Source organism: Cyanistes caeruleus, chromosome Z (genome assembly GCF_971803275.1).
Source record: "Cyanistes caeruleus chromosome Z, bCyaCae1.hap1.1, whole genome shotgun sequence".
Classification (NCBI taxonomy): domain Eukaryota; kingdom Metazoa; phylum Chordata; class Aves; order Passeriformes; family Paridae; genus Cyanistes; species Cyanistes caeruleus.
This window is the reverse complement of record NC_141732.1, coordinates 71,786,840-71,808,738: the sequence shown is the minus strand read 5'-3', so window position 1 is coordinate 71,808,738 and position 21,899 is coordinate 71,786,840. Positions and strand designations below refer to the sequence as shown.

The following is a 21,899-nucleotide window of genomic DNA, read 5'->3' as shown; positions in this document are numbered from 1 at the left end:
GCCCAGGGCAGGAAGCCATGTTTGGCCATGCAGCAGTGCCAGGACAGAATATCCCCAAATGTCAGATTTAGGACCTGGAAGACAATTTGCAGTCAAGCAGCAGGATGTTCTGCCTCACAGCTGTCAGACCCGAGTGTACGTACTTCCTTCCATGGGCTCAGATGCAGTGGTCTGGGGACTCTTGAATTGGATGCATGCACTCTCCAATCTTTCCTCTTGTCACAAAGGGTAATGGATTGCAGTGGGAGTAGTCTTGGCTTGCAAGGAGGCATGGAGATGCTGGTTTGGTGCCCTGAGGCTTACCTGTTGTGGGGTGCAGGACCACTTGCTGTGAGCACGCACGCAGCAGGAGGTTGACAGCTGCAGCCAGCAAAGAGCCTTGCCTTGCCTACCAGGGTTTTTGCTGTTTATTGCTGGTGCTGCCAGTTTTCTGCAACAGTGTGCCACAGGGGCTAATCCAGAAGGCTGCAGTGTGCTATCATGTCTGTGCCCTGCAGGAAAGCAGTTTGCCATGTGCTGTTCCTGCCTATTGCCTCCTGGCATTTGTCTTGTACCTGCCATCCAGGAGAGAGGAGGCTGACTGCCTTGTCACACCTCTCTTTTAGCTTCAGGAATAACAGCAGAGATGTATTCTAGCTTGTCAGCCAACAAGTTAGAATTGAAAATAAAAACAGTTGGCATACCTGCAATAGAGGTGGCCAGCATGGGAGCATCTCCTACTTGCCTCTTGCTGGCAGCTGCTCATAGTGTGGGTGTGCCATGGCTGGCTTGAGCCTGACATTTGGCCAGAAGGGTTTGTCATCTTTTCACTGTGTTCAAATGTTTGCAAACCCAAATGAATCAAATCAAGGCAGTACCAGCAGTGCCTTGCAGCAGGTTCTTGCTGTGGTACAATCAGGGACAGGTGGTTGCCTGTGGAGTGGGTATTACAGCGATGCTGAGCATTGCCCAAGCTCCCGTGGATGGTGTTTGTGGCAGTGCAGGCAGCAGCTCAGGGCCAGGCTACAGCCTCACTGCCAGCTGTAGCACACAGTGGAGATGGGGTCAAGGTGTTCCCAGCCTTTCCATGTATTCAGTGCTGGTACTGGGACAGAGTGGATGAAAGGTCCCCAAGGGCTCACATTTCCCATCTGAATATTTCACAAGAGCCCTGCAGATGGCTGTGGCTGCCTCATTGACCCTTTCTATCCCTTCCCAGGACATGCTTATGCAGCTGGCGAAGGCGGTGGCCAATGCTGCTGCTGCGCTGGTGCTCAAAGCCAAGAACGTGGCTCAGAAAACAGAGGATGCCGCACTGCAGACACAGGTGATCGCAGCGGCCACCCAGTGTGCCCTCTCCACCTCCCAGCTGGTAGCCTGCACCAAGGTAAGCAGCAAGGCTAACCCTTGCCTCACATGGCTGTGAGCTTCACGTGGCTGGGGGGCAGCTTTGCAGCGGGGGGCATGCTAGGACCACATATCCTAAGGCAGGACATTGGGAATCTGGCACAGAAAGTGTGGGCCGCCTCTTGCTAGAGTCCCTGCTACTGTGCCCAAGCAATGAGGATCCTCTTTGAAGGAGCAGAAGTTTGGAATAGCTCCTCCATGGAGAATACCACGCTTGCTGCCCTTTCTCCTCCCTTCCAGGTTGTGGCTCCCACAATCAGCTCCCCAGTTTGCCAGGAACAGCTGATTGAGGCTGGCAAGTTGGTGGCCAAATCGGCTGAGGGCTGTGTGGAGGCCTCTAAGGCAGCCACCAGTGATGACCAGCTCCTGAAGCAGGTGGGGGTGGCAGCCACAGCTGTCACACAGGCCCTGAATGACCTGCTGCAGCACATCAAGCAACATGCCTTGGGTGGGCAGCCCATCGGGCGCTATGACCAGGCCACTGACACCATCCTCAACGTCACCGAGAACATATTCAGCTCCATGGGCGATGCAGGTGAGAATGAGAGACCCAGGGCGCAGAGCACAGCGGATAGGGAGGTATCGGAGAGCCCTTGGGACTTGCTAACAGGCCATACTTCCATTCTGTTCCAGGGGAAATGGTGCGTCAGGCTCGTATTCTGGCCCAGGCCACCTCTGACCTTGTCAATGCCATCAAAGCTGATGCTGAGGGAGAGACAGACCTGGAGAATTCACGCAAGCTTCTGAGTGCAGCCAAGATCTTGGCTGATGCCACTGCCAAGATGGTGGAGGCTGCAAAGGTCAGTGTGTGGGGAAGGATGGATGTTGGCTTTGGCCCCAGCCCTGTCCAATGCTATTGGATCAGTGCTGGGTAGGGGATGAGCAGTCCCTGGTTGAGCAGCAGTTCCCACAGCAAGATCTCGCACTGAGCCAGAGACGTGTGGGGTGGGCTCTACCTGTGAAGGAGCTTCAGGAAGCTGTGGGTGATAGCAGAGGAGCTGTTACCTCTCCTGCTGCTGAACTTCTCCAGACAGGCTTTAATCTCCTGAGTACCATAAACAGGGCTGCCTTGTTGGAGCCAGAGCAGAGGTACTTCTTCAGGAGGAAAAGGGACTCCATGGTCCTTGATAGGTGTGATGAGTTTTATGTTTTCTCCAGGGAGCTGCAGCCCACCCAGACAGCGAAGAGCAGCAGCAGCGGCTGCGTGAGGCAGCAGAAGGGCTCCGCATGGCAACCAATGCTGCAGCCCAGAATGCCATCAAGAAGAAGCTTGTGCACAAGCTGGAGGTGAGATGCTAGGCAAGGATCTGCAGAGGGCAAGACAGCACAGTCAGTGAGCAAGACCTGACCAGTAGCCCCCATATAGTTCCCCTTTCCAGAGGGTAAAGTCCTTTTCAAGTATTGTGTCCATGCTGCATCACAGGGAGATCTCCCTTCCCTTGTGTGCACCATGTTGCTTTGGGGTGCTGGGGATGCTTGAGTGCCACTGGAGTAGGCATAGGAGAAGCTGGCTGGGGGATCTGGTCATGTTGGGGGGCTGGGTACAGACTGCCAGTGTTAACCTGTGCCTCCTTGTGCCAGCATGCAGCCAAGCAGGCCGCCGCCTCGGCCACGCAGACCATCGCCGCTGCGCAGCACGCCTCCTCCTCCAACAAGAACCCCGCCGCTCAGCAGCAGCTGGTGCAGAGCTGCAAGGTAAGGGCCTGGGCCTGATCCTGGCATCTCCTGTGCTCCCTCTCCCTATCTCATCTCCCATCAGCCATGCTGGTGCTTCCTGCTCTACCACAGTGGTCAGATTGGGTCCTGGAGTCCTCCACTTAGGTCCTGTAGGAGCTGATCTTTTGATCACTGGTCCTGGGTTGAATCCATGTCCTTCTGACTGATCCTCTGCAGTGACCCTTTTCTCTGGCAGGTGGTGGCAGAGCAGATCCCCATGCTGGTGCAGGGTGTGCGAGGAAGCCAGTCCCAGCCAGACAGCCCCAGCGCCCAGCTGGCTCTCATTGCTGCCAGCCAGAACTTCCTGCAGGTACCCATGCTTCCCAGAGCCTCCCATGCCAGCTCTGGCATTACAGCTTTCCTACCGTGCCTGTCCCTTTTAAGGCACTGGGAGATCTTCTGCACACAGGCAGTTGAGATGCTGCATGTTTGTCCCCTTCTCACTGCTTTTTTTTCTGGCCCAACAGCCTGGTGGGAAGATGGTAGCTGCAGCCAAGGCCACTGTCCCCACCATAACGGACCAAGCCTCTGCTATGCAGCTCAGCCAGTGTGCCAAGAACTTGGCTGCAGCTCTAGCTGAGCTCCGCACAGCTGCCCAGAAGGTGAGAGGCTGAGTCCTATCCTGCAGTGAGACATCAGCTGTGTGGAACAGTGGTGAACAGTGGGGACAGCCTGGTGGCAGGTTCTGGTCTCTGCCGCAGCTAGGTGGGCTCAGTGGTCACCTGCTCACCTTCCCTTCTTGCTCCATCACAGGCTCAGGAGGCATGTGGACCCCTGGAGATAGACTCTGCGCTGGGTCTGGTGCAGAGCCTGGAGAGGGACTTGCAGGAAGCCAAGGCAGCTGCCCGTGAGGGCAAGCTCAAGCCTCTGCCAGGAGAGACGGTGAGGGTGCAAGGAAGGGTGGCTCAGGGTGGACTCTGGGGCAGTGGAGTTGCCAAAAGGTGCAGCTCACCAGCATGTCCCAACTTGGCCCCTGTGCAGATGGAGAAATGTGCCCAGGACCTGGGGAACAGCACCAAAGCTGTCAGCTCTGCCATTGCTCACCTCCTGGGAGAGGTGGCCCAGGGCAATGAGAACTACACAGGTACTGGCCTCCACAACAGGGCTGGGGGGATGGGGCACTGAACTGACAGGCATTGACCTCTCCATCCCCCCCAGGAATTGCTGCCCGGGAAGTGGCCCAGGCGCTGCGCTCGCTCAGCCAGGCTGCCCGTGGTGTGGCAGCCAACACCTCTGACCCGCAGGCACAGAGTGCCATGCTGGAGTGCGCCAGTGATGTCATGGACAAAGCCAACAACCTCATCGAGGAGGCCCGGAAAGCAGTGGCCAAGCCTGGTGACCCAGAGAGCCAGCAGCGCCTGGCCCAGGTGGGGACAGGGTACCCCAGTGTGCCCCATCAAGCTGTGGGAAGGGTGTGGGGGCTGGCTGGGAAGTGGTGACCTCTCCTATCTTCCCTACAGGTGGCCAAGGCAGTGTCACAGGCCCTGAACCGCTGCGTTAACTGCCTGCCAGGGCAGCGGGATGTGGATGCTGCCATCCGCATGGTGGGAGAGGCCAGCAAGAGGCTGCTCTCGGATTCGGTGAGCTGAGCTGGGAGAGGAGGGGAAGGGAGAAGTCTTCTGGCAATGCAGGCTGGTCCAACTGCATTGGGTTCCTCTAGCATATCCCCAGGCATGTGCCAGACTTTCATCCACCATCTCCACTCATCTCCCTGCCTCTCCTAACCTCTCTCCTTCCTTCCAGTTCCCTCCCAGCACCAAGAGTTTCCAGGAGGCACAGAGCCAGCTGAACCAGGCAGCAGCAGGGCTCAATCAGTCTGCCAATGAGCTGGTGCAGGCATCACGTGGCACCCCTCAAGACCTGGCCAAGTCCTCTGGCAAATTTGGACATGACTTCAATGAATTCCTGCAGGCAGGAGTGGAAATGGCCAGCCAGTCCCCGGTGAGAAGAATTGCATCCTAAATGCAGGGAGAAATTTGGGATATCTGAGAAGGTGGCTGACCAAAGGCAGGGTGGCCAGGCAGTGGTGGTTAGGGTGGCTGTGGCCAATGCAGCCAGGAAGACAGGGACTGGAGCTGTGCAAAACCACAGCAGCAAGGAGAAGATGGCTTGGGTTAGTTTGGCAAGAATTCATGTATCCTTGCTGTTGATGGACAAGTTGAATGAAGGGAGCTAGGTCAGCTTGAAAATCTCCAGAGAAGATCAGGATGGGTGTGGACTTTAAAAAGGTGCTGCAGAAAACTCATCTTGGCTCCTTGCAGAATAAGGAGGACCAGGCACAGGTGGTGTCAAACTTGAAGAGCATTTCCATGTCCTCCAGCAAGCTGCTGCTGGCTGCAAAGGCTCTCTCTGCTGACCCTGCTGCACCCAACCTCAAGAATCAGCTGGCAGCAGCAGCACGGTAAGAGGACCTGCTCCCGGAATGCTGCTGGCTGTAGTGGTGGGGCTGGGTGGTGAGGCAGGCATTAATCTGTGGATCTTTCTCCCATGTCCCTGACAGGGCTGTGACCGACAGTATTAACCAGCTGATCACCATGTGCACCCAGCAGGCCCCAGGCCAGAAGGAATGTGACAATGCCCTGCGGGAGCTGGAGGTAAGAAGCCACATACTGGCAAGGCACTGGAGGGGTTAAGATGTTGGGTATGGGGGAAACTGCATCCTACTGCAAAGAACAGGAGGGAATGAGGAGGAGGTGCAAGAGGAGCTTGCAGAACTTTCCTCTGGGTGTGACACCTGTGTCCTTGCAGACAGTGAAGGAATTGTTGGAGAACCCCACCCAGAATGTCAATGATATGTCCTACTTCAACTGCCTTGACAGTGTCATGGAAAACTCCAAGGTAAGCCCTGAATGGAGGTTTGGGGAAAAACAGGGAAGGCTTGGGAAGGATATGGGAACAAAGGTAAAGGTGGTTCTCCCCTACTGATGAAGCAGTGAGCTCTGATTCTGGGAGCACTGTGGGAGTCAGAGGTAATCTCCATAATCAGTGTGTGGTGTGTCCTACAGGTGCTGGGAGAGTCCATGGCTGGCATCTCTCAGAATGCCAAGAACAGCAAACTGCCTGAGTTTGGTGACTCCATTAGTGCTGCCTCCAAAGCTCTCTGTGGGCTGACAGAAGCAGCTGCCCAGGTGAGACCACTCAGTCCCAGCCCTAAGCCTTTCCCCAGGGACATAGTTGTTGCATGCACCCCACCCCTGCCCTTCCAAGTCAGTGGGAAATGCTGCCAGACTCGGCAGTCCATTCTCTCTGTGAGCCTCCCTGCAGTCTGCAGGCTCTCTCTCACCATGTTTCTCATGCTTCTAGGCTGCCTACCTTGTGGGGGTCTCAGACCCCAACAGCCAGGCTGGACAGCAGGGCTTGGTGGATCCCACTCAGTTTGCTAGAGCTAACCAGGCCATCCAGATGGCCTGCCAGAACCTGGTGGACCCTGCCTGTACTCAGTCCCAGGTGAGTGTGAGGTGGGGCTCCATTACAGGCATTTGTTTGCATCAAAAGGAGTATGAGTCTAGTTGGAAGTGCTGCATCCCAAGAGTTGGCCAAGTTGATGGCTAGTGTCTCATTAGGCCCCATCAGCTGCACTGGGAACCAGCTGGCAGCTTTGGTGCAATGGTGACAGTCCAGACAGGGGTGGTCTGTGGGCATGCAGGATCTTGGTAGTCCTTCTTGGACTTCTTGGACTGACCCCAAAGGGATGCCTATGGTCACTGGTGCCCTACATAGGGTGGGTGAGAAGGGAGAGCTGTAGGAATAGCGGGTCATGGTGGATCCTGCCTTACTCTGCTTTCCCCTGCAGGTGCTTTCAGCAGCCACCATCGTAGCAAAACACACCTCAGCCCTGTGCAACACATGCCGTCTGGCATCCTCCCGCACTGCCAATCCTGTGGCCAAGCGCCAGTTCGTCCAGTCGGCCAAGGAGGTGGCCAACAGCACAGCCAATCTGGTGAAGACCATCAAGGTGCACAGTCCTTTCTGAGGCAGTGTGGTGGTGGTGGGATTTGGGGTATGGTGGGGATTGGGTAACTGCTCTGGTCTCTCCACACCAGGCCCTGGATGGCGAGTTCAACGAAGAGAACCGGGAGCGGTGCCGTGCTGCCACTGCTCCTCTCATAGAGGCTGTGGATAACCTGACAGCCTTCGCCTCCAACCCAGAGTTTGCCACTGTTCCTGCGCAGATCAGCCCAGAGGTGGGATGCTGCTGGGACAGGGAGGATGGAGCCTGGCTGTGACAGGCTCTGCTCTGGTGGGGAGAGAAGCTGTGCCTTCCATGAGCCTGTGGGGCTTGCACTGAGGGGGTTGTGATGGGGAGGTGGCAGCAAGCCTTGGGCTTCAAGGAGCTGCTCCAGGGTAAGGATGATGGAAGAGGGAACAACTTCCCATGCACACTGCCTTACCTCACCAGCCTGTTGTCTCCCTGTGCAGGGGCGCAGAGCCATGGAGCCCATTGTCATTTCAGCCAAGACCATGCTGGAGAGCTCTGCTGGCCTCATCCAGACTGCCCGCTCTCTGGCTGTCAACCCCAAGGACCCACCGCAGTGGTCAGTGCTCGCTGGCCACTCACGCACAGTCTCAGACTCCATCAAAAAGCTGATCACCAACATGAGGTGAGCAGTCCTTCTGTGGCTGTGGCTGTGGCTGTGGCTCTGTCCTTGCCCTGAGTAAGCATTCCTGGAGGTGTTTTGGCTCATCATCTCCTTGGACACAGCTGGTACAGGCAGGCAAGGGATGGGGTGGAGGATGCTATCTCTTTTGTCCTTCCTGGAAGCTTTCCAGTTCTCAGATGGGTTGATGGGAACACACACTGATGTGCCCAGGCTCTAATCACACTGGGTCTTGCCCAGAAGGGAGAAGGATCTTGCCCTCACCAGCACCAGTTGAGGCTGGGGGTGAAGGGGTGGTATAGCAGCTGCCAGTGCTTGGCTGATTCATCTGTTTCTCAGGGACAAAGCTCCAGGACAGCGGGAGTGTGACGAAGCCATTGAGGTCCTGAACAGATGCCTGCGGGAGGTGGACCAGGCATCCCTCGCTGCCATTAGCCAGCAGCTGGCCCCCCGACAAGATATCTCCCAGGAGGTGGGTCAGAGACATGCTGTGGGCAAACTTAAGGGACTGGGCATCCTTCTCCAGGCTCCCAGCAGCATGAAGGGACCCCAGCCCTGCTGCAGCCTCATGCAACACCCTCTCTTTGCACAGGCATTGCACAATCAGATGATCACAGCTGTCCAGGAGATCAGCAACCTGATTGAGCCTGTGGCTGCTGCAGCACGGGCTGAGGCCTCACAGCTGGGTCACAAGGTAATGGGAGTTTGGCACTTGGTGCCTGTGGAGGGGAGGTACAAGGCAGCTGGGGCTGGAAGCTGCTGGTGCTGACACTGCTCTTCCCTAGGTGTCCCAGATGGCTCAGTATTTCGAGCCACTCATTATGGCAGCTGTTGGCGCTGCCTCCAAAACACCCAACCACCAGCAGCAGATGAACCTCCTGGACCAGACCAAAACACTGGCTGAATCCGCCTTGCAGATGCTGTACACAGCCAAGGAGGCTGGTGGGAACCCCAAGGTGAGCAGCAGGGGCATGTGTCAGTGGCATGCCCTCCTTTGGCTGTGAGTGCTGCATGATGCACACACATGTGCCAGGCATGGAAAATCCAGGGTCAGTGTACTGACCTCCCACCTGTTGGGAGGGGAGCCACCACCTGCCTTCCCTCACTCTGGCTTCTCCTTGCAGCAAGCTGCCCACACTCAGGAGGCTCTGGAAGAGGCGGTGCAGATGATGAAAGAAGCAGTAGAGGACCTGACCACCACCCTGAACGAGGCAGCCAGTGCTGCAGGTGTTGTGGGGGGCATGGTGGACTCCATCACCCAAGCCATCAATCAGGTGAGGGGAGCAAGAAGAGGACCTGGACAGGGCTGGGTGTGGGAGAGGGGAAGAGTCAGGGTCAAACTCTACAAACTGAAGACCTTGTGGGTCAGAGCTGGAGCCAGAATTTTCTGGTGGTCTCTTGCAGCTGGACGAGGGGCCCATGGGTGAGCCAGAAGGTACCTTTGTGGATTACCAGACCACGATGGTGAAGACAGCCAAGGCTATAGCAGTGACTGTGCAGGAAATGGTGGGTGAAAGCAAGCCTGTCACTGTAGAATGCACTGCTTGCCATTCTGTCAGGCTACTGCTCTCCCTGCCCAATCCAACTCCTGCTCTTCTTCCATCAACAGGTCACCAAATCCACCACCAACCCAGATGAGCTGGGCACACTGGCAAACCAACTTACCCATGACTATGGTCAGTTGGCGCAAGAGGCCAAACCAGCTGCCCTCACTGCCGAGAATGACGAGGTGCGAGCCTGGGGGAAGCACTGGAGTGTGCTGTGAGGCAGAGCAGGGGCTGTTGGGGTGTGAAAAAAGAGGACAGGGGCACTTGAACCTCCCATGGGAGCTGGGGGTAGGCAGCTTTCACACCTCCTCTGAAACATGGCATAGAAACAAGGAGCAAAGCTGTGTTTCCTTTTTCCTTCTCCTGAGTGGGAGGATTGGGAAAGAGGAGCTGGGTGGCGGGTGTTTCCCAGCAGGTGTCACAGATGCAGGGCTTAGTTTCCTGCTGACTCTTGTCACAAATACATTCCTTTGCAGATCGGCTCCCACATCAAGCGCCGGGTGCAGGAGCTGGGTCATGGCTGTGCTGCCCTGGTCACCAAGGCTGGAGCCCTGCAGTGCAGCCCCAGTGATGCCTACACCAAGAAGGAACTGATAGAGAGTGCACGCAAGGTTTCTGAGAAGGTAGGTGGTCGAGAGGGGGGTTTGACAGCATGGTGAGGTGGGAGGGATGCTGGATTCAGCCATGCGCCCTTGGAGCCACCACACTGGGTTATTTCCTGGTCTTATTTGATTCTCTTGGCCACACTCCCCCGGCCCAGCTGATGGGGTGGACAGTGGATCCCCCTCTGCAGACAATATAACAGCTGATGGTTGTGGTGGGTGAGTATGACATCCAGGTACTGCAGCCTGCCTGGGAAAACTTACCTACACACTGGTGACAGGCCAGGGCTCTCCAGATCAGTTCTTGCAGAATTGGGCAAAGCATCTGCAGCAATGCTTGCAGCTCATGCTCAGTGATCAGACTCTCCTTCATCTTTTGCTGGCATCTTGTCCATCAAGTCAATCTAAAGAGCAGACTTCTGAAGAGCAGATGAAAATGTGGCTTAAAAAGTCTAGTTGGTAAGGGTAGAGCAGAAGTGCTTGTTAGCAAAAACACAGAAGTAAACATTTGTCAGTTGTGTCTGGCATCTGCATTTCTTACTAATTTGAAAACTAGCAGAGTCCTGCATCTCTTAGGCTACCAAACATGATAGGTGCAAGGTAAAAATAAATAACTGGAAGCTGAGAAGGGATTTGCAGACCAAAGTATTCCCAGTTCCTCTCCTTGGTATGAAGCAACTCCACACCATTGGAGGTGTTGGAGGTGTGTGCCATGACGGTTCCCTGAACCTGCTCTGCTCCCCCAGTCACTTTACTTGTACCCCACAGGTGTCTCATGTGCTGGCAGCTCTTCAGGCTGGGAACCGTGGGACACAAGCCTGCATCACAGCAGCCAGCGCTGTCTCTGGCATCATTGCTGACCTTGACACCACCATCATGTTTGCCACAGCAGGAACCCTCAACCGGGAGAACTCTGAGACCTTTGCTGACCACAGGTACCCAAGCACTGTGTCCAGCCTCTGCATCCAGAGACAGGGATGCCAAGCTCTGTCCTGTGGTCTTTACAAGCTGTGGACCAGACCCAAGAAGAGCTTCAAGCTCATGTTGTGCTGGCTCAGTTTCCTGAAATTCCAGCTTATACGTGGAAAAACCAGGATCCACAGTCTCTCTCTGTACCCCAAGTACCTACTGTGTGCAGTAGAGGGCTGTGTCCTCCCTGACACACTTTTTCTCTCCAGGGAGGGCATCCTGAAGACAGCCAAGGCACTGGTGGAGGACACCAAGGTGTTGGTGCAGAACGCCACGGCCAGCCAGGAGAAACTAGCCCAGGCTGCCCAGTCCTCTGTGTCCACCATCACCCGCCTGGCAGAGGTGGTGAAACTAGGTGCTGCCAGCCTGGGATCTGAAGACCCAGAAACCCAGGTGTGACTGGGTGTGAGGGCTGAGTGGAGGCTGTTGCTAACTTGCTTGGAAGGGTTGAGGGATGCAGATGTCACGTGGTGCTTAGGCTGGATCCCAGGAGTTGGGGAGAGAGGGGGCTGGACTTTGGCTGGTGCTGGCTGAGCTGAACTCCCTATGTGCCCTGTGGTGCCCAAATCTCTCACTGCTGGGCCACACCACCTCTAAGTGGGGCTAAGTGTGACTTTAGCTCAGTCATTCCCCTGGTCTTGCCCTCCCCAGGTGGTCCTGATCAATGCTGTGAAGGATGTCGCCAAAGCACTTGGAGACCTGATCGGTGCCACCAAAGCAGCTGCTGGCAAAGCTGGAGATGACCCTGCTGTCTACCAGCTGAAGAACTCTGCCAAGGTCTGTGCTGGTTGTGATGGAAAGAAAGGGAGGAGGCAGTGGGGCTGGAGAAAGAGAAGGTTTTTTCCTGCCTGTGTGGGAGCAGGAGCACAGCTGGGGTACAGTCAGGACAGAAGAGTAGGGAGGGACACATAAAAGGTGGAACACAGAACACAGAGGAGCAGTTGAGGCAATGTGAGTATGGGGATGGGGCAGTCTTGGACCAATCCACAGGGGAAGGACAGGTGCTGGCAACAGGCCAGAGCTTGTGTGGGAATTCACTTGGCTCTGTTTCTCCTTCACCTCTCTTTTCTCTTTTCACCTGTAGGTGATGGTGACAAATGTCACTTCCTTGCTGAAGACAGTGAAGGCTGTCGAGGACGAGGCCACGAAGGGGACTCGGGCACTGGAGGCCACAATCGAGCACATTCGCCAGGAGCTGGCGGTGAGTTCAGCCGCGGTGCTGCAGCTGCCACGCTGCTCGCCTGCCGCCCCGTGCCTCACTGCTGCCCCTCGCCTCGCAGGTCTTCTCCTCCCCAGTGCCTCCCGCCAAGGTCTCCACTCCAGAGGACTTCATCCGCATGACCAAAGGCATCACGATGGCCACAGCCAAAGCGGTGGCTGCTGGCAACTCGTGCCGGCAGGAGGACGTCATCGCCACGGCCAACCTTAGCCGCCGGGCCATCGCAGACATGCTGCGCTCCTGCAAGGTGGGGCGGGTGCTGGGTGTGGATCTGTAGCACGGATTTGTGGGTGGAGGCAGGGATGGTGCTGGATGTGAGTTGGGGTTTCCCTTGTCTCTGGGTTGCAGGAAGCAGCCTACCACCCAGAGGTGAGCGGGGACGTGCGGCAGCGGGCGCTGCGCTTCGGCAAGGAGTGTGCTGATGGCTACCTGGAGCTGCTGGAGCATGTGCTAGTGGTAAGTGTCCCCACCCCGGTTCCCAGGGTGGGCAGAGGCTGACTGTGTATTGCCTGGGTGTTCCCCAAGGTCCTCTGGGCTCTTCACCTCTTCCCACTGAGGCTTTTGCACAGCCCCCTTCGCTGCCTGTGCTGGCGCAGCATGTGTCCATGCCCCTGCCATGGAAGCAGATGTCAGAGAGCTCAATGAGCTCTAAGAAAGGTATTTTGCTAACAACAGATGGAGATTAACTGGCTGCAAACAGATGGAGGCTGGAAATCAATAACACAGTAGTATAATCTTGTAAAAATACAGCTTCCAGTAAAAGTGATTAGGAATAATAGACTTCAGGCAGTGGGAAAACAGCATGATATGCCCACAGCACTATGTGTGGGAGGTGGACAGTGCCTGCCATAGCAAAGATAATGACTGCAAGCCCTCACTGCACCCTTTTGATCCAGTCTCCCTCTGACTGAGTCCTCCCAAGGACTTCAGCTGCAACATTAGTTTACAAGAAGTAAATTAAACCTCTAGCGTGGTAGAAAAGATCCAATGAAGTCCTTCCAACAGCATGCATTCTTGGCAAGACTACAGAAATGGAGTCAGGGGCACTGTGGGGATGTGCACACTCAACCCATGGTGGTGTGAGGTCTCTCAAACTGGGGTCAGGACAAAGACTGATAGTGATTCAGCTCTGTGTCAAGGTTGCACTAAGCTAGTTAGTGAGAGTTTGGTGTCTGGGATAACTAGCTACAAAGTGGTGGAGCCCAAGCTGTGGTTTCCTGCAGGGAAAGCCCCCTTAGGCAGAGGGTAACCAGCACTGGCAGCAGCAGGGGGAGGTGGGCAGGAATTGATGGCTAGAAATTGAAACTGAATAGAGGAGAAGTCAAAGGGTGTTTTTATTCAAGGGAGGTGGCCACTGGGGTACAGTTCCAAGGGGAGCAGTGAGTTTTCCATCCTCTGCATCTAGATCAAATGTCTGCCTGGAAGATGCTTCAGGCACACATGAATCATGGCAGTCAAGGCTGGAGTGCTGAGTAGAAATTCTCTGGCTGACCTGTTGTTAACAGATGATTAGGCTAATGACTTAGTGTGGCAGTGCCTGAGGTCAGCCTACTTGCAGGAACACGCCATTCCCCTGTATTTTGGGTGTTATCATCCTGCTGCTGTGCAATGTTTTGACTGTCATACATTGGAACATCTCTTAAAATGTTCACTGGAGGTACCTCATAGTAAGCTCATAGCCTCCAGGGTGCCTTCAGCTCCAGACAGATAATTTAGCAGTTTTAAACACGTCAGAACAGACAGCAGGCTTAATAATAAGACATTTAGACTAAGTGTACTCATGAGGGAAAACCAGCCATCACTGTGTGCCATCAGCTTGAGTACTCTGAGCCTCACCCTGATGTAGTGACTCTGCTGGGATGGCCCAGCAAAGGCCAGGAAAAAGCCACGATTCACCTCTGGTCTGCGAAGGCAGGAGTGAAGCTCATGGGTCCTGTTTATCAGAGGAGAGCAGGTTCCTGGGAAACCACAAGCAGGAAGGATCTACGGGAATGGGAGGGGAGATGGGGTGCTGCCTCATACCCCAGCAGCAACAAGGTCACTGCTGTACACTGTGTCCCCTAGGGAACCAGTGCCTTCTGCAGGGCATGAACAAGTATAGTTAGGGTTCAAGAATAAGGGTTATTTGTCTCAGGCTGGAAAACATGGCTCCCAGCAGAGGAGTGGGAAAGCCTGCCTATTTCAGTGGGGATGGGTAGGAATTCTCCATGGGGACTTGGTATTTGGTAACAATAGGCCTCTCCCTCCAAAAGCAGAGAGATTGTGTGACTCAAAACTGCAGTGAAGCAATTCAGAGTGGGGAGAAATAAGGTGTGAAGGGTGTGAGGAGGAGAGTGGATCTATGGTTACTCTGAGTGTAGGTGGCTGTCATCCAGGTGCCCTGTCTTGCCCGTCCCTGCAAGGCTGGAGTAAGAGCTAATGATGGCAGCAGAGCTCCCCACCCAGGATCTCTGATCCTTTGTTCCTGCTGCTCCTCTTGACTGTCCTTCACCCCCCACCGAAAAGCATCCACCTTCCCTTACCCTCCCCTGTCTCCCCTCCTCCTGGCTGGGGCATTCACTGCTTTCTTTTCTCTCTTCTCCCTCCTTTCTGTCAGCCGGTGAGTAAGGCAACACTGAGTGCCTGCTGGTCTCTAACCTCAGCATGAGCCTTGCTCATGGCGTTTCTGTGTGCCCAGCCCAGTGCTGGGGTGGGACTTGGCGTGTGTCCACAGGGACCGTGGGGTCCATGTGTTTGTGTTTGTGTACTCACCTCTGCTCTGGCTGATGGGCAGCTGCTGCCTATGTGGTGCAGGTTGGGCCAGCAGTGAACTCTGCTTGTGCATACAGACCCTGTGTGTGTGCACACGTGTGCTGTGGAGTGTGCATGTGTCCCTCCAACCCAGGGGAGGACCCTTAGGGCACTGCCTGCCACCTCATCCTGATGGGGCCAGCCCATCTCAGCTGGGATGTCACTCCAGGGTACGGCCCTATGCCCAGCTTGTGTTTGCAAGCAAACCTCCAAAAAGGGGAATATGAAGGGAGTATGCTTCTGGAGCTTGAAATGATTTGCAGGGGAGAAATCTTGGTGTGGGTATCTGCTGAGTGCATAAAGGGTTGTGCTGATGGTCTTGTGTCTGTAAGATGTCCCAGAAGATGTGGATGCAGGAGGGCCCTGGGGAAGTTCATCCTATCCTGGGGCACAATGAGAATAACCAGAGTCATTTGAGAAAGCATCTCAGACAGTGCCTGGTGTGTACACCTGTGGGAGGGGGCTGGGGGATTCCATCCTATTTCCCTGGAGAGCACACCCCAAACAGACCTACAAAGTCCCCCTTTTCCAGGTGCTTACATCTGCTCCTTCCCCCCAGATCCTGCAGAAGCCGACCCACGAGCTGAAGCAGCAGCTGGCAGGCTACTCCAAGCGTGTGGCCAGCTCCGTCACCGAGCTCATCCAGGCAGCTGAGGCCATGAAAGGTAAGGGAAGATCCTGCTCACAGGGACAGGACCAAGGAATGGGATTAGGGTGGAGGGCTCAGCAGCTGCTGGAGGAGGCAGGGAAACTCAGAAATGAGGGTGCATGCAGGTTTAACCTGCCTGGCTTCCTGGTGTTCCTAGGGACAGAATGGGTTGACCCAGAAGATCCCACTGTCATCGCTGAGAATGAGCTGCTGGGGGCAGCAGCTGCCATTGAGGCTGCAGCCAAGAAGCTGGAGCAGCTGAAACCAAGAGCCAAGCCCAAGGTAGCAGTGCTGAGCTTTGTAAGACCTTTGTGCTCAGCTTGGGGTTTGCTGGGACTCTCCTTACTGTGCTTTAGCCAGGTTTGAAGCCCCATCTGACAGCTGGTCCCTCTTCCTGTACTCCTGCTACCTCCCACATCCCCAGATGGACTTTCCTCAGGTAGCCCATGCCCTCTGTACCCCACAGCCCTTAATCCAGCTTTATATGTTTCCCCTCAGCCCCCTGCAGCCATCCTTCTGTTCTGCTCCGTCTGTCCCAACACTCTTGCTTGGGACTCAGATTCTGCTTTTGCCCACAGCAAGCGGACGAGAGCCTGAACTTTGAGGAGCAGATCCTGGAAGCTGCCAAATCCATTGCTGCAGCCACGAGTGCCCTGGTGAAGGCAGCCTCAGCAGCCCAGCGAGAATTAGTGGCCCAAGGAAAAGTAAGGCCATAAGAGGGGAGAAGAAAATGTAGAAGAAGGGTTCTCCCTTCTTCTGGGGCTGCTTGTAACCCTCCTATCTGTGACAAGAGGTGTGCAGGGTGGTGGACCGTATTTCTCCCCTCCTTCTTTGTAGGTGGGTGCCATCCCAGCCAATGCAGTGGATGATGGACAGTGGTCCCAGGGTCTCATTTCAGCCGTGAGTATCAAGGTCATGCTGAGGGCTTGAGGGGGAAAATTTCCTCTTGACTCCTGCTGCAAACATGAGGATGCTCTGCCCTTTTGCTTGTCCTCAGTGGAAGAAGCAGCCATGCTTCTTCCTCCCTCTCCCACATCCTGTGGAAGCTGGTTCTTTCCATCCTATGCCCCACAGCCTCCTTGGAGCCGATCAGGGCTCCTCCCCTGACAGCCTCTCTTGCCACAGGCACGCATGGTGGCTGCTGCCACCAACAACCTGTGCGAAGCCGCCAACGCCGCGGTGCAGGGCCATGCCAGCGAGGAGAAGCTCATCTCCTCTGCCAAGCAAGTGGCTGCTTCCACGGCCCAGCTCCTGGTAGCCTGCAAGGTGAAGGCTGACCATGACTCGGAGGCCATGAAGCGGCTCCAGGTGAGTCCTAGGCTGCCTCTGTTGTTTGAAGGGTGGCTAGGAGTGGGGTGGGGGCACGTGGATGCTCTCCAGGGCTCATCCTCCCTATCTGTATGCCATCAGTGAGACATTAATTGGAACACAGGCTCCAGGTTGCTTGGATTTCACTGCTAGCTGTGTGCCAGGCATGTGAGTGATGCTGTGCTGCTCAGCCTGGCAGCATTCAAGAACAATGCCCTGGCACAGGAATACCTGAAATGGGTGCACTTCCTCACTGGCATTCAGGTGAGGAACGGGGGAGCATGTTCTGTAGCACCATTAATCCTCAGAGGCCATGGCACACAAGAGGTTATGTTGGGGGGTTAACATGGGGTCTCAGCACTGGGGCCAAGGGCTCATCCAGTCCCTCCCAGTCCCTGCCCCGCTGCTCAGAGAGGAGACAGAGCTTGGCTGGGAGCAGAAGCGCCTGAAATGGTCATGAGCGGGTGACAAGGCAGCAAGCCATGTAAAGGAATTCCTTCGTGCAGCTCCCAGCACTGCTGGCTGCTGGTCCTGCCTGGGGCAGGAGTTCCTTCACACTCCTGGGCAGCAGTCATACCCTGGGGCTGTGACTCACACTGAGGCTCTCCTCCCTGCTGCAGGCTGCTGGAAATGCCGTGAAGAGGGCATCAGACAATCTGGTGAAGGCAGCGCAAAAGGCAGCTGCTTTCCAGGACCATGATGAAACGGTGGTGGTGAAGGAGAAGATGGTCGGAGGAATTGCACAGGTGAGGAGTGAGGCTACTCCAACAGGGCAGGAACAGCTCTAGGTGCCATCACAACCATCTCAGAAGCATGTCCTACCACCCAGCAGCACAGGTCATGTCATGAGAGAGTCTCACAAAAATGGTGTGAGTTATCTATCCCACTGCAAACCAGTTGAACAATGAGACCTCACCTTATCCCGCCACAGGTGGCCGTAGGTAATGGTGTGTGCTCCCAGGAGTGTAGAGCCCTGGCTTCTCCTTGGTGCAGAGCCCACAGTATCCCAGCATCATGGTAAAAGCAAAGCAGTGGGTAGAGGGCAAGATCTACCTAGTGTGGGGTGCCACAGTCCCAGTGCTGGCTCCGTGCAGCTGAGACCCTCTACACAACACATGGGGCTGAGCCCAGAAGCTGTGCTGTTCTGCTTAATGTCCAGAGTACCATCCTCCCATCCCAGGGACAGACAGCCCTCATGCCCAGTGAGGCAGTGGCTGTGATGGGAGGGAAGCAGCAGCCAGAACCCAGCTCTGGGGTTGACACTGCTGTGCTGGAGTCTCTGGCCACCTCTGAGGGAGGCAGCTGTGACCCCGGGGCTCTCTCCTGGCAGATTATCGCCGCCCAGGAGGAGATGCTGCGCAAGGAGCGGGAGCTGGAGGAAGCGCGGAAGAAGCTGGCGATGATCCGGCAGCAGCAGTACAAGTTCCTGCCCTCGGAGCTGCGGGACGAGGAGCAGAACTGAGGCGCACGCCCTCCGCTCACCGCACAGACTGCTGCCTGCCCGCCTGCCCACCTGCCTGCTCCTATTTAAGACGACCCGCCACAAGCGAAGGGCTGTCTGGGCTAGACCAGAGCTCTGCCCGCACCCAGAGCGACGGGACTAACTCAGCTGCCCCTCCAAGCCGGTGCTGCACCAGCGACTCCGCTTTGCTGCCCAGCCCACCTTCCCATGCACACCCAAGGCACAATCAGAGCGCTCGGAGGGACTCGGTTGAGGTGGGAGCCGGGGCTGCACTGGCTCAGGGCTCACCCGCCAGCCCCGGGGTGCGGGCCCACAGGAGCTCTCCACTGCAAGGGGATATTTACTTGTGCCTTCTTTCTTTCCCCTCGTGCCCCTTTTTTCTCTCTCCTCCACGCGGGATGGGGACAGGCGGGTGGCTTGCCTGCTCCTGCAGGGAGCAGCCGCCCCTCGCTGAGCTCTCGCATGGAGCTGCCTTTCACCTCCAATGCCTTATTGCTGGCTGAATCTTCCTCTGCCCTGGAAGGCCCTAAGTGCACCCCATGAGTATCTTCTTCAGCCCAGGCCCCTCTGGGGAGCAGCAGGGCTGGAAGCCACAGTGCCTCCACTCAGGATGGGGGATGATGTGACGAGTTCACTCCCAGAGCTGTTTTTTGCCTTCCTGCAGGGCGTCCCCCCGACTGCGGCCCCAGCCAGCTCTGCCTTCCTTCTTCTTCCCAAGTGCCTGTATTGTTTTCCAAGATCTGCAGTATTTTTGTAACTTTTCCATTTCTCTAGTATTGAGCCTGCAGCTTTCAAAGTTCATTTATTTCCCTGCCAGCTCATGCCCTGCCCACTAACACCCAGCTCTCGCCGGGGTCCCGTAGCCCAGCATCCCACCCCTCCTCGGCTCCAGGACCCCCGTCCCTTCCCCTTTGCACTCGCTGAGGCTTCTCTCACCATTTTGATACTTTAAGCATCCCATATTAAAGATTGAAGGAAACCAGCTCCCCCCCAAGCCTCCGGGGTGGGGTGGGGGATGCCAGTGTCTCCTCAGAAAGACGCATTCACCAATAAAATCTGGTTTTCCTGCTTTCTTGCCAACTGGGTATCAACGGGCCTCTCCAGGAGACGGGGAGGGCAGGGGGCCTGCGCGCCTTCCCTCCCAGCAAAGGGAGGGGGGAGTGTACCACGGGTGCTTATACAGCATGGAAAATATTTGAGGCACGTCCAGCCCCAGGCACCCGGCAGGCCGGACCCCCGCTGCCAGCCATGTGCTGGCCTCGCAGGTGCTGCTGGGGGGCCACCACTGCAGGAGGGGATCTTGGTGATTTTGTTTCTGGGGGATTTGGGCTTCAGGGAAGGCGGGGTGGGGTATTTGTGTGTGAAGCTCAGCTCCTGGCCCCATTCCTGCTACCAGCCAGATACACTCCTGGGTGGGGTGCAGTAGAGGTGCAGGTGGGGGACCTCCCATCCCATAGTCACTGGTGGCCCATGAGTGGGGAAGCAACAGTCTGGTGTGGTGTGGGTCTGGGAATGTGGCCGGAGCCTTCCCGGCTGCCAGCATTGATCTCACGCCCCAAAATAGCCCCCCAGAGCCAACCTGTGCGGGCAGCAGCTGCCCCAGTGTGTCCCCACCTGTTCCCACCCTGTCACTCAGCAGGGATTTGGGGGGCCTAAACAGTGGCAGGACAGGCAGGGTGATGTGGGGTGCAACAGGGACATTGCAGGGTACAACAGGGGTATGGGCAGGTTGGCATGTGTCCTTTGCCTCTGGGGCTGTTCCTGGTAGTGAGCTACAAACACCAGTGGTAAGGGCAGCATCCTGCAGTATCCCAGACAGCAACCCCTGTCCCCTTGTGGTCATGTCCCTGGGGGTGTGGAGGGGCTGTTTCTCCTAAGACACTTACCCCTGGCAAGGCTCCAGGGTGGATTTGTGGCTCTCACAGGCATCCCAGTCCTCCCAGCTGTCCCCTGACAATCTGCGCTGGCCTGACCCGGCACCAGGCGCTCACCCAGGTACCGGCTTGGACATGGGGCCCTTTGGAGTGTCCTGCAAGGACAGTGAGCGGGCACAGCGTGGCAGCAGCTCTGGCCTCCTGGGGGCAAGGGAGATCCAGCAGGCCCTGCACAGGGCTGCTAGCATATCCACTCTGTCCCCCAGCTTGGGCACAGCAAGAGGTGGTGGCATAAACACCAGGGGAGGCACATGGGGGTGTGATTAACCAATCACCCCTCAATCTCACACACTGACCAAAGGGTTATTTTGGCAGGCAGGTTCAGGAAAGCACATACAGAGGTTTGGAGCTGGAATGACACAGTCATAAGGTCCCAGGCCTCTGCAGGGATCCAAATTCAGCTAAGTTGGAGGTTAGTGGGAAAACCATGTCCCAGCTTCTTGGGGAGCCCAGGGATGGAGTGATAAACTCCAGCACAGCTTGCACCTGGAAAGGTCCTGTTAGTCAGGACAAGCCTTTCCTTGGGAGTAAGGTCTGACCCTAGCATGAAATATGGAGGGGATTGCCGTCCTTGGGGACCTTAGGCCTCCTTAGGACATGCCTGGGCATGGGGCAGCAATGGTAGGGATGTGCACCCACACCTCTCCGCACCCCCTTGTCCCACAGGTTACCACAGAGGACGGGCTTAAGGGCAGAGTCATGGACCTCGGCTCCTGGGTGATTCCAGCAGTGTCTATGGACATGGCTATGAAGCCTGGAGCAAAGAAAAGGGACCAGAGAGGGAGAACATCATCCTTTGGGGGAATGTCTGAGGGCTGGCCTGGCTGCAGGGCAATTTCCTTGCTGCTTGCACCATGCCCATCATTATCTTTGCCCCATGCACTGAGCACATGAGGTTGCTGAAACCCATTAAGTTGCTCCAGGCTGCAACATCTTGCAGAAAAATAATTATTATCTTACAGGAATGACGGGAGATGAATCTTCCCCCTCCCCTCAGAAGCCATACGCTGGCAGCTAGAGACTCTCCTTGTCCAAATATGTGCCTAATTCATCAGTACTAATAGCTGCTCTCCAGAGTCCAGCAGTGGCTCTTCTGCTTTCCCCATGGAGCCAGCAGCCTGCTGGTCCTTAACTACTCCCACCCCTCCTATGCCCTCCACCATCCGGGCCTGAGGGCTCCTAAAAGGCACTTTCTCCAGCTGTCAAAAACTTTTTGTTCCTCTCTTCTTGGGGCACTGGTGCCGAGAAGTTGCGTCGATCAAGGGCTGGCTGCAGCCCAGGAGCAATGGGCTGGGGGAGCCTGTGCACCCCTCCTGTCCTCATCCCATCACAGCCTTCCACACGTGCCACACGGCTCCCATGGCCCCTCCACCAGCTCCCTCCAGCCCCCCCGACCCACAGCCCACCCTGCAGCTGGGAATGTGCCAGAAGCATTTATGACCGTTATTAAAGTACAGGTTATTTTTGGAGGAGCTGGGATTTGAAGGGTTTGCATTTTTTTTGCCTGTGGAATACAGTTTATTTAGAGCAGAAAGATGAAGAAGGGTAGCGAGCTGCCTGTATGCCCTGTGTCACTCTAAAACGCCACTCCGTGGGCAGTGCATGTGCCAGGTGTCCTTGTGGGTGCCAGGGACAGTGGCACCAAGGTGCAAGACAGAAGGAAGGTAGGTGCCAAGAAGTCAGCACAGAGATCTGGCCCTCCTGCCCCACCAGCAGCTG

The 21,899-nt window shown here is 56.1% G+C and overlaps 1 protein-coding gene across 2 annotated transcripts in view; it reads left to right on the top strand.

The window, feature by feature from the left end:
• Positions 1–19,326, top strand: part of TLN1 (talin 1) — a 34,624-nt gene extending 15,298 nt beyond the window's left edge. For both annotated transcript variants that reach the window (XM_086869204.1, XM_086869203.1), the window contains 40 exons: positions 1,199–1,366; positions 1,627–1,921; positions 2,020–2,186; positions 2,545–2,673; positions 2,968–3,081; positions 3,299–3,412; positions 3,570–3,704; positions 3,856–3,984; positions 4,084–4,186; positions 4,261–4,469; positions 4,563–4,682; positions 4,846–5,043; positions 5,364–5,503; positions 5,603–5,696; positions 5,851–5,940; positions 6,108–6,230; positions 6,406–6,549; positions 6,896–7,057; positions 7,146–7,286; positions 7,522–7,703; positions 8,040–8,172; positions 8,293–8,394; positions 8,486–8,656; positions 8,825–8,974; positions 9,105–9,206; positions 9,310–9,429; positions 9,724–9,870; positions 10,618–10,784; positions 11,028–11,211; positions 11,470–11,595; positions 11,903–12,019; positions 12,099–12,284; positions 12,386–12,493; positions 15,387–15,492; positions 15,634–15,758; positions 16,055–16,180; positions 16,314–16,376; positions 16,602–16,784; positions 17,405–17,530; positions 18,115–19,326. In XM_086869204.1, the coding sequence (XP_086725330.1) occupies positions 1,199–1,366; positions 1,627–1,921; positions 2,020–2,186; positions 2,545–2,673; positions 2,968–3,081; positions 3,299–3,412; positions 3,570–3,704; positions 3,856–3,984; positions 4,084–4,186; positions 4,261–4,469; positions 4,563–4,682; positions 4,846–5,043; positions 5,364–5,503; positions 5,603–5,696; positions 5,851–5,940; positions 6,108–6,230; positions 6,406–6,549; positions 6,896–7,057; positions 7,146–7,286; positions 7,522–7,703; positions 8,040–8,172; positions 8,293–8,394; positions 8,486–8,656; positions 8,825–8,974; positions 9,105–9,206; positions 9,310–9,429; positions 9,724–9,870; positions 10,618–10,784; positions 11,028–11,211; positions 11,470–11,595; positions 11,903–12,019; positions 12,099–12,284; positions 12,386–12,493; positions 15,387–15,492; positions 15,634–15,758; positions 16,055–16,180; positions 16,314–16,376; positions 16,602–16,784; positions 17,405–17,530; positions 18,115–18,246 (5,631 nt within the window). In that variant the 3' untranslated portion in view covers positions 18,247–19,326. The remainder of the gene's footprint in view (positions 1–1,198; positions 1,367–1,626; positions 1,922–2,019; positions 2,187–2,544; positions 2,674–2,967; positions 3,082–3,298; positions 3,413–3,569; positions 3,705–3,855; positions 3,985–4,083; positions 4,187–4,260; positions 4,470–4,562; positions 4,683–4,845; positions 5,044–5,363; positions 5,504–5,602; positions 5,697–5,850; positions 5,941–6,107; positions 6,231–6,405; positions 6,550–6,895; positions 7,058–7,145; positions 7,287–7,521; positions 7,704–8,039; positions 8,173–8,292; positions 8,395–8,485; positions 8,657–8,824; positions 8,975–9,104; positions 9,207–9,309; positions 9,430–9,723; positions 9,871–10,617; positions 10,785–11,027; positions 11,212–11,469; positions 11,596–11,902; positions 12,020–12,098; positions 12,285–12,385; positions 12,494–15,386; positions 15,493–15,633; positions 15,759–16,054; positions 16,181–16,313; positions 16,377–16,601; positions 16,785–17,404; positions 17,531–18,114) is intronic.
• The last annotated feature ends 2,573 nt before the right edge of the window (positions 19,327–21,899 follow it).